Source organism: Tubulanus polymorphus, chromosome 9 (assembly GCF_964204645.1).
Source record: "Tubulanus polymorphus chromosome 9, tnTubPoly1.2, whole genome shotgun sequence".
In the NCBI taxonomy this organism is placed as follows: domain Eukaryota; kingdom Metazoa; phylum Nemertea; class Palaeonemertea; order Tubulaniformes; family Tubulanidae; genus Tubulanus; species Tubulanus polymorphus.
This window is the reverse complement of record NC_134033.1, coordinates 10,444,835-10,455,827: the sequence shown is the minus strand read 5'-3', so window position 1 is coordinate 10,455,827 and position 10,993 is coordinate 10,444,835. Positions and strand designations below refer to the sequence as shown.

General features: G+C 37.3%; 1 protein-coding gene across 2 annotated transcripts; it reads left to right on the top strand.

Annotated features, from left to right (window-relative positions):
* Nucleotides 1-228: 228 nt before the first annotated feature.
* LOC141910838 (trypsin-like) lies at nucleotides 229-9,064 on the top strand. 2 transcript variants are annotated; one of them, XM_074801681.1, is made up of 7 exons: nucleotides 229-265; nucleotides 5,593-5,773; nucleotides 6,247-6,449; nucleotides 6,759-6,990; nucleotides 7,836-8,089; nucleotides 8,370-8,509; nucleotides 8,874-9,064. In XM_074801681.1, the coding sequence occupies exons 3-7, from the start codon at nucleotides 6,254-6,256 to the stop codon at nucleotides 9,033-9,035; spliced, it is 984 nt and encodes a 327-aa protein (XP_074657782.1). In that variant the 5' UTR covers nucleotides 229-265; nucleotides 5,593-5,773; nucleotides 6,247-6,253; the 3' UTR covers nucleotides 9,036-9,064. The 2 variants fall into 2 exon arrangements, with proteins under 2 accessions (XP_074657782.1, XP_074657781.1); XM_074801680.1 differs by lacking the exon at nucleotides 229-265 and adding an exon at nucleotides 1,113-1,309.
* Nucleotides 9,065-10,993: the final 1,929 nt, after the last annotated feature.

The window sequence follows — 10,993 nt, the reverse complement described above, 5'->3', positions numbered from 1 at the left end:
CTTACTATATATCAAATTTCAGTGTAGTTAAATATGAAATGTACGGCACCTCGTCCTCTATAGCGTTACGCGGTTTTCATGTAGGTTTCGTATCAGGTTTTCCCGCCCTTTGAGAACTTCAGGCAACCCCCGATATACCGCCCACATCGGTGCAGAACGATTTTGGCGGCATAGATAGTATGGCGGTATATCGGGGGTGTTTTTACTATGTATTTGTACGTATAGATATGTAGATAGAGAAAACCTGGTGGTAGGCGGGGTGCCGGTAAGATCACCGTATTTCTTAACTTCCATTGCCTGACCTGCTGTAAAAATTATTAGAGATGCAAAGATATTTTTCTAGTTTAAAATCAGTCTTATATTTGTTGTAGGGTATATCTGCTATGATTTGAATCCGATATTTCACCTTTCTTATATTTTCTGAAGTCGGCCTGTAAAGAGAATTGAATTGATTGGGTAGCACGTACGATATTATGGGACCGGCCATTGTTGTCGAATAATTGAGAGTATCCCAAATATTTAAGCCGGCGTGTGAATAGCAGACAATTGAGTTTATGATATTTCTATGTTCATACATGTAGGATTCTAGCATAGCTTGATAAACAAGGAAGGGAGTTATGATTATTTTTTGACATGACTGTCAACCAATATATTACTGCCCGTCAATCTATCAATCGGGTGTACTTACCACGTTCAGTTTTGACACGTATGCCGAGAATGGACTGACAGAATCTATTCGTTTTCTGCGCTATCGTTAGATGAAAGCGGGACGCAAGAGGAAAACTGTTAAATTGTTTTTGGTTTCCTGGGTCTTCTGAATATCACCCGGTGGGCGGAGCCGCCCAGCCGGTAAAAAGACGCGTCACAAACTATAAAAAAGAAACCACCGAAACCTAACACAATTCCAGTTGTCAAATGGTTTATTCGATTTTCTAACAATATACTTTGAATTAAGCTGTACTAAACCATGACGCTATGAGTTATTTCCATCTGGTGACAAGCCGGGTGTCACGTGGTCCACTCCGGCAGCGGCGGAAGCGATGTGACCTCACCTCGATGCTAACTCGCTGTAATCAATCATTATCAGTTATAATAGATGTAACTCTCAATGTTCTTATCATTAGTGAGTTACTAATCTCTGACTTATCGTGTTCCTGACTGATACATTATCGGTAAGCCTGTGTCCAGACTGTATAAAATGGCCAGTGGTCATTGCCGAGGTCAGTGCTACAGTCTCCATAGATACTGCACGCAATGACGAAGTTGATTGTTGTCTTTCTGGTTGCATTGTTGCGTCAATCAGCCGCCGGTAAGTTTATAACTCTAATCGCTGCAGGATCCAGTTCCACAGTTGTGAATTAATTTTGACTCAGAGTTAACTCATTGAAAATGAATTGACTTTTTAACCCAGAGTTAACTCTAACTCATTACTGTGGAACTGGACCCAGAACTGTAAGTTCTGGATTTAGTTCCACCGTTGATCCAGTTCCAAAGTTCAAGAGTTTGGAACTGGATTCTTAAGCAATTCATATCATATCATATCATTTTATTTCCACCGTCGTGGATGATTTGGGTCCGACAGTGGCCTTTCTTTGAACATGGGAAGGTCATGGCTCGAACAGTACTAAAATCGACCACTCAATTGACCAGCCAATTGATCAACCATCCGGCACGAAAATTGTCATTCTTGGAGACTCAAACATGCGGGATTTTAAATACCCCGATGGAAAAGTAATTCATCAGTCAGGAGCAACTGTTGAATACATCGACCAACTACTCTCGAAAGTTAGCTCAAATATTGCCCATCCCGATTCTGTTGAAAGTGTCGTGGTCCATCTCGGAACTAACGACATTAATCGTCATAGATCCGATGTTGACAGTGTTAAAATGAACTTCACCATTGGGTTAGCGAAAGTTCAGGAGCATTTCCCGAAATCGAAAATTTGCGTATCAAGCATTATACCTAAAAAGGGGTCATCTCCTACCGTAAAAGAGTATAATGCAGCGGTTGGTTTCGTAAATAGATATATGGAGGCGTTTTGTGTTAAGCAAAAATATGATTTATATAAATAATGATGTGATCATCAAACCTACAGGCAACATTCGAGATAGGTATTACAACGTCAGTGATAGTCGCGGGGTGCATCTTAATGATTTAGGAAAGTCGGCACTTTCCAGTAACTTTGAATCTGTTCTTAAACCTGACATTACGTCTACGCCATCAAATAACAAAAGAAAGAATAGATCGGTGACCTCTCCACCCAGTGCGGAAAAATTAGCGAAAAAACCAAATGTGGAATCAGATGGCGATGATGAATAAGACTCTTGAAAGAGTGTCCCGACTCGGGTCAATGTTGACATTAATGTGTTCACTCGACTAGAACATTTATTCTATGGTTGATATATCAGGCAATAATACCTGTCGTTATTACGACGAAAATGAATTACTCTCAAGTGGAGATAATTTATCTTTTTTTTCACATAATGCCAGGAGTTTCAATTCAAATTTTGATAAAATAACGGATTTTCTCTACTATTCGGCCGATAAATTTTCTGTTCTAGGATTCACAGAGACATGGACAAATGATGACCATGATAATAGTATAATGTATAATATCCCTGGTTATTCAAGCGAATTCAATTCCAGGATCGAAACCCAGGGTGGTGGAGTGTAGCTCTTTATATCAAGAACTCATTGAAATATAAAACCTGCAACGATATCGCACCAAGTTCTCTTACATTCGAATCTCTTTTTATCGAGATTGATATGGGCAAACGCTCCAATATCATTATGGGAGTAATTTATAGACCCCCAGGAGGAAGGCTCGATCCCTTTGTTGAAGAGTTTGAAAAACTACTTGTAAATATCAATCGCGAAAACAAACGGTGTTACCTTATCGGTGACTATAATAAAGATTTATCCAAATTTGATGAGCACAGAAATACTGAGGTGTTCGTGGATACTCTGGTTTCATCATCTTTTTTTCCATTGATTGATAAGCCTACCAGAGTAACCACGAACACATCCACTGTTATTGATAATATCTTTACTAATGATTTAAATGTTAATCATACCTCCGGGATTATTTGTACTGATTTATCGGATCATTATCCTGTTTTTACAATGTGCAAGAAGATTTTAAATTGTTCAAATAACAGACAAAATATGAAGCGTTTTTACTGTGCTAAAAATATATCCAAGTATCGTAGACTCATATTAAGCACTGATTGGAATGATATTTATTCATGCTCAGAAGTTGATCAGTCCTACCATAATTTTTCAAATAAAATTAATCTTGCGTTTAATGAAGCTTTCCCCCTTCTCCCGACCCAACTAAATGATAGACAACGCCTTGAGAAGCCGTGGATTACTCCAGCGATATTTAACTCCATTAAGCACAAAAACCGACTTTATAAGAAATCAATTCGTTCTACATCCGTGGATGTCAAGAATAGTTACAATTCTTATAAAAACATTCTTACTAAAATCTTAAGAAAAGCTGAATCTGATTATTATTCTCAAAAGTTTACCGATATAGGTACTGATATGAAACTTAAATGGAAACTTATTAACCAGATACTTCGTAAATCATCTTCTCCTATTTTACCTAGTGTTCTTAAACAAAATAACCAGGAATTCAAAGGCGACTATCGCATTGCGTGTGGGTTTAACGATTTCTTTTCTAAAATAGGCTCACAAATTTCTGAGACTATACCTGATTTCCCTGGTCACAACTACACATATTATCTGAAAAATCGTACTAACGAAAATTTCTTTATGTTTCCTACTAATCCTTGTGAAATTGAATCTATAGTTAGAAATTTTTATCCGAAAAAAGTGCAGGGTTGGATGGTATTAGTACATCTTTACTTAAAGACACAATAGATCTAATAAATGCTCCTTTATCGCATATATTTAATTGTAGCTTCTATAATGGTATTGTTCCGTTTGACATGAAACAAGCCAAAGTTTACCCGTTATTTAAATCAGGAGATTCTGAAAATTTCAATAATTATCGTCCAATCTCTATTCTTCCGGTATTTTCAAAGATTTTAGAAAAGCTGGTCTTTAACAGATTATCCTCCTTTCTCAATAAACATAACGTTATTTCTTCAAATCAATTCGGTTTTCGATCAAATCATTCCACAGCACTTGCTCTTGCCAAAGTAACAGACACCCTAACATCATACCTCGATAGAAAATATTCAGCCATAGGCATTTTCTTAGACCTAAAGAAGGCATTCGACACGGTCAACCACACAATTCTGCTCGGTAAATTAGATCACTATGGTATTCGGGGTTTACCTCTCAAATGGTTCGAAAGTTACCTGTCTGATCGTAGTCAAATTGTTTGTTTTAATGGTATTAACTCGTCAAGAAGGGGTATAACTATCGGAGTTCCCCAAGGTTCTATTCTCGGTCCTCTTTTATATCTATTATTCATAAATGATTGTGTCAATGCTTCAAAAATTCTTGACTTCACCCTTTTTGCAGATGACACAACATGCTTCGCTTATTCAAAAGATCATAAGAAGATATTCCAACTGATAAACAATGAACTCATCAAACTTCGAATGTGGTTTCAAGTTAATAAATTGTCTCTTAACCTTGAAAAATGTTATGTCCCAATAAAGCAAGTTCATTCCACAAAATTTCTTGGTTTATATATTGATAGTAAACTGACGTGGTCTGACCACAAATCATTTGTCTGTAAAAAGATCTCACGTAGTATTGGTGTTTTGAATAGAGTTAAAAGACGATTGCCAGTTTTAGTGATGAAAACCTTATACTATAGTTTTGTTTACCCGTATCTCCAATACTGCAATTTTATCTGGGGCAATAACTACGAATCGAGAATCAGGCCAATAATCCTACTTCAAAAGCGTGCGATCAGGGTAATATCGAAGGTTACCTTCTTTGACCATACAGCCCCCATCTTCAAAAACTTAGGTATCCTTACTTTTCGAGCAATGACGAAATTTCAATTGTGCTTTTTCATATTTAAATATAAGAATTCACTACTGCCTAACTCGTTTTCAGATTATTTTTCATTAAATTCCGACTTTCACCATCATCATACTCGAAACCGTCATGCATTCAAAGTAGAACAATTTAGTACCAATCGAAAGAAATTTTCATTAAAAGTATCAGCCCCTTTAACTTGGAATAACTTACCTTACTCACTGAAGATCATTGGATCAGTATCCCCTCCAGTTTTTAAACGTGCTCTCAAACAGTATCTTCTCAATTAATGTTTCGATAACCTTGCCAGTCTCTGCCATCTGGCACTTAAATATTTTCAGTGTGAATGTAGTGTGAAAGAGAGTGTGATTGGGTGTACGAGGGTGGCATGAATATCATATAAACCTTAACAGGTTTCTTCATTAGTCCCTCCATCTTGAATTTTTGTATTTGTATTACTTTGTACGATTATTATAATTCAAAATGGAAAAATAAATAATAATAATTAAAACCGGCAATTCTATAGTCAATCTAACAACTCGGACCCAATGACGATTTAGATAGAATATTTGAATCAAATGCTTAAGATTTTTGTAAATAATCACGTTTTTTTACGTTTGAACGTACAGAGTATTTTGAATGTGGCAAATCTCTCAGCCAACACAGCGCCACCATCGACTCACATAGAAACTACGGCAGGGTAAATTTACCAAGCGGAGGATGTAACTGGTGGCTGAACGTGCCGAGCGGATATGACGTCGTCATCGAAACGAAAGAATTTGATATACCGAAACAATATGCATCTTACGAGTGAGTAGGACACGTGGCCCTCCCCATCTGGGATATCGAGGGCCACTTAAAACAACGTAGTGTTTATCATTTACGAACCGTGTTGACAATTATGGGGACCCGCAGTGCTACTGTGACAATCGAGGATTCCACGTATGGCAGGCGAGGATCCGCAAGGTTCGCTAGTAGATGGTTGGTCGTCCGCATCCAATTTCTTCTACATTTCAATTAAAAATGAATGAACTTTTCTCTTAAATGAATCAATTATTTATGAAAACCATACTCATATTTGAGTAGAAGAAGGATAATATTGTATATTTTGTGGGTGTTATGATAATATATGGATTGGGAGGTGGAAAAATCCAGTTCAAAGTTGATGAACTAATTTAATTAAATTTGGAAGCATTTCTGATTAAAAGGAAAGGAACTAATTTAGGTTTAACACAACTCATCCAACTTATTTTATTGATATAAACATTGTTATTTTGTTTCAGTTGCCGTATGAACGATGATGTATTGAAAATAACCTATAAGAAGCTTTCAGGTTCCTGGTCCCGATATATGTATTATTGTGGCGATAAAGGACCGACAATGCGCATCAAAGACGCCAGAGACGTTTACCTGGCAGTAACAGCCAAACGTTCCAACGCAAAGGGCTTCCGTATCAAATACCAGTTTGTAGGAGGACCGGACCTAAGTAAGTGAAATAATAGGAACCTTTACTAATTGCAAGGCACTGGTATCATGTCTATTGTGCGATCTTCTAATGGAATTGAATTAAATCAAATAGATTTCAAGGATTCAAATTGAAATGAAATTCTCTCAAGAATTAAAATCGAGAATTAGAATAAAGCACGAACTCTCTCTGCAGAAATCAGCGTCAAGTTTAATGAAATACATACAACGAGTTGTATTCATAGAACGGGTACAATCTATTTTAGTAAATTTTAAATTTGTATACATTTTTGAGTCTAAAAAACTCAAATCTACCTCTCTCTATTATCAGCTACAACTCCTGCTCCGATAACGAACGAACCGATTATTCCCGGGAACGGTAAATGCGGCGTGCAGAAGATCAAACCGTTTCTAGGAAATGGTTTAGACGGATTTCGAATTGTCGGTGGCAGGGAAGCTCGACCGGGCAGTTGGCCTTGGATGGTTCGTATGTATGGAGTAGGTTGTGGAGGAACTCTCATTCATCCTCAATGGGTAGTGACCGCTGCTCATTGCATCGGCATGTAAGTTGTACTAGTGTCTGGGGGAGAGAGGCATAGTGAGAGAAGGAAGGAAAATAGAGACGTAGAGAGGGAGGGGAAAGAGGACAATAAAGATGAGGATGGCAGGGTAGGGAAAGAGAAGGAGATACGAGGAAGAGAGAGAGAGGAGGTGAGAGATGGGGCTAGAAAGGGGACCGAGGGTATTTTTATACCTTCTCGAAACATTACTTTTCGCCACATTAAACACATTTTCATAGCGACAAAATTAGCAAAAATAAATACGCACTAAACGAATTAATCGTGAAATTAGGCCATTCAAAAATGAAACCGTGTGTTTCTCATCACTGCGTGCGTCGGAAAAACCACTGACGAAAATCGGGTAAAAAAAATACAATGAGTACTACCGCGTCTTAGTGTGAGAATTCATGCTAGTTAATAGAATACTCTCGCCCGTATCAATAAATTTGTGTTCGTATCATCTATTTCCTTATTTTGCTTGGAGATACGAGAAAATGTTATCAAATAAATCAGGTGATCGAAATACGTGTTTATCGGGCTGGAAACTGCAAACTTTACTTTACTAAAATATCAACTACCATCTGTTCTGGTATGTGGTGACTTCGATCCTTCATACCATCTTAACTGCATTTTATACCTTAGTGGGTTAACAAAAATAAAAAGCTGACTCGCTGACGATCTCCTTTAATCCTCCTCTAAATATTTCATTTCAAGGTTTATTATAATAATATGCCTCCCTCGTCGCCTTTGAGAAACAATTGCAATGGGAAACACGACATCGTTTTTGGATGACCTATAAGGGTAGCTTTTCTATCCCTGTTGTTATTTCATGAATTCTTACATTTTAGCGGCGCTAACCCGAAATACTATCAAGTCGGTTTAGGCATGCATACACGCCGCGAATCGGACAGACAAGTAATTCAAGTGGCCAAGGTTTTCGCCCATGAACTTTACGACAAAAGTCGAACGAATCGAGACATCACTTTATTGAAACTGGAACGGCCGGCAAAACTGACTGATCGAGTTTGGCCTGCTTGTTTACCATCGTCGGACGTGTACGACGGACAGAAATGTTACGCTACCGGCTGGGGATCTACGAAAGGTAAAACCCTCAACATGAAAACGAAATGTATTCATCAGCAATCAAAATCTAAAATTACAATACATGATGTTTCGGAATCAATACTCAAAATTTCAGTTAAATGTGAAACTTCATTTGATGGAAGCTCGATACTCAATAATTTTGGTTGAATATCAAACTGTATTTGATGAAAGCTAAATTCTCAATAATTTTGCTAAATATCAAACTGTATCACATCCATAAAGCAAAAAATTTTCAATAATCTTAACCGATTTTATTTATAAACTGTCTAATTTTCTAGGAACGAGTAATCACGGTAATTTGAAACAGGCTTTATTACCAGTTATAGCCAGAGATAAATGCAACAGGTACAACTACGGACGTATCACTGAATATATGATATGTGGAGGTTATGTAGCTGGAGGTCACGATTCCTGTCAGGTGAGTGAAGCTGGTGCTGCTCTATTTTTGCCGCCGTAAAACACAATGATAATCCATTTAATACAATAGTAACTACTATGCGTTTTCTGAGGTGAAGTGTGTCCGTCGGTGTGCCGACATTAATATCGAGGTCGAAAAATATGCATACATATTTTGGCGTTTATTTTCTAATTAATCAAATTTCATTTTCTATTTAATGAATTCTCATATATTTCCAGGAATGAATTTTGGTTGAAATTATATTTTGTGTTATATTTATATATGTCATTTTACAAGGCGTCCAATAAATTCGAAAATTAGTTCCCTTGTTTTTAACCGATTTTAGCAGACGATCACGTAGTTTTTCGTGTTAATGATTTTGTAGGGTGATAGCGGCGGACCATACGTGTGCGAAGTGAACGGACGCTATGAGCTGAAGGGGGTCGTCTCCTGGGGCTACGGTTGCGCCCAGCGGGGTAAACCAGGAGTTTATACAAACGTCATCAAATTCGTTGATTGGATCAATGAGAAAATCGCCAATAACTAAAATCTCGATTGTATTATTGCGAATTTCGTTAGAGCAAAATAAAATATATTCTATAAAATTCTAAATAAAGAAGCATCTTTTTGTCTGGTTTCTGTTCTTTGATCTGAAAAATGCACGAACTCAGATGAGTTTGACGAGGAGCGATTTGTAAATGAACCGTGTTGACCTCTATGGTGTGAAATCAGTAATCCTGAAGACAAATAGTACTGCGAAGGCTAGCTTCATTTGACTAGAAATTGCAAGCTTTAGTTCATAATGCAATGAGTAAAGCTTCAAGGAAAATGACGCATGATGAAGCTATTGTGTGCACTAGCAGCGAAAGCTTGTAATTTCTAATAAAATCACTTAACCTACATATTACTACCTGTTTACTCATTTGATGATAGAAGCACTAGTTGCAGAAGTTCATGCTTGTTTACTATCATAACTATTTTCTATATATAATAGTTACGTACAATGTATACTGATGATAGAAGCACTAGTTGCAGAAGTTCATGCTTGTTTACTATCATAACTATTTTCTATATATAATAGTTACGTACAATGTATACTACCACTGATAATCGACGAAGTCCCACAATTGGAATTTCTAAAAGATATAATCTATTAAAACGAAACCACAACGTTTCGACTGTTGACTAACAGAATCAGGTGGAACCACAACGTTTCGACTGTTGACTAACAGCCATAATCAGGTGGAACCACAACGTTTCGGCTGTTGACCAACAGCCATAATCAAGTGGAATGATCCATTCGAATTGTGGGACTTCTTCGAATATCTACAGTGGACACGGAGGATAAAAAGGCTTCATTCAACTATACTTGGGATACTTGGGATTTTCGCTGATATTCTTTTTCAGCGCACTAATCAAAGGGTGCAAACGTCAAACGCTATGGTCCGTATTGTCCTGCTGGTGTGGGAAATTATGGTCGTTCAGTTGTTAGTCTGGTAACATCAGGAGGACCGGTTACTGTAGTAACATATACGCTTACAACTGGCATGATATAATAGTGAAAAGAAAACAAGGTTTCTTAATGTTTGTTCCTACTGACTGTGACGGTTATGTTCTACAGGACGGAGAACGTCAGATCACTATGACGTCACATTGTCTCGTGATTACACTTGAAAATCGACGCCTACCGATAGAAAACATAGATGTTTTATCAGAACATGGATATCAAAATATAGCTGCAAAGCAGCGATGACGGTTTTCTGCAAAGCCATTCACTAGGACGATGAGAATCGTAGTTAATTGAAATACTGTTACATAGAATAAAATGCATTGACAGATTCGAACCTAATATGCAACCAATGTGTAAACGTCAAATGTGATTCAGCTTTGAAACCGAACATACGTGGACATACAATCAACAAATATAGATTTATTCGACCAGGCATTTATTTTGGCATTCAAACATCAGTTACTCTACATGCCACCAACCTCGGGGCCATAGCGTTGTCGATTATGCACTAGTAGATTATCACTTGGTCGACTCACTGTCATGTTTTAATATCTCTGATGAATACGGGATATCGACAAATTCAAGTTCTTGAATTACTCGTTTGATGGCGCTAGTCAGAACCGGAACTTGGAACCTAAATCCGCCATGTTCTAGTTCATTTGCAATAAAAATCTCTCGCTTCAAGTTTTTGGTTAGCGATATTTTACTTACTATACAACGGCACGCATAATCCTTTGAGTATGATACCCTGACAATGTGTTGAATTCGATAAAACCTCAATTCGAACGCTAAAGATCACTAGAAATGTAAAAAAACTACCAAAAATCACAAATTTAGCGATGACGCTCCAAGCAGCTAACGGAAGTAATGACAGGTGCCGGGTGTCAACACTTTGTTGTTGAGTTTAAGACTCTTAAGGTAAATTTATTGCAGGCTACACTGATAAATATGAAATAATATTATGAAATGAAATTGATTTTAGAAGGACTAAACTC

What these genes read in the sequence shown, in the direction of transcription:
- LOC141910838 (XM_074801680.1), top strand. Translation starts at nt 1,255, where the DNA reads ATGACGAAGTTGATTGTTGTCTTTCTGGTTGCATTGTTGCGTCAATCA. An exon ending in GTTGCGTCAATCAGCCGCCG is followed by an intron (nt 1,310 to 5,592) that starts GTAAGTTTATAA and finishes TTGAACGTACAG; the next exon opens with AGTATTTTGAATGTGGCAAA. An exon ending in GAGGTCACGATTCCTGTCAG is followed by an intron (nt 8,510 to 8,873) that starts GTGAGTGAAGCT and finishes ATGATTTTGTAG; the next exon opens with GGTGATAGCGGCGGACCATA.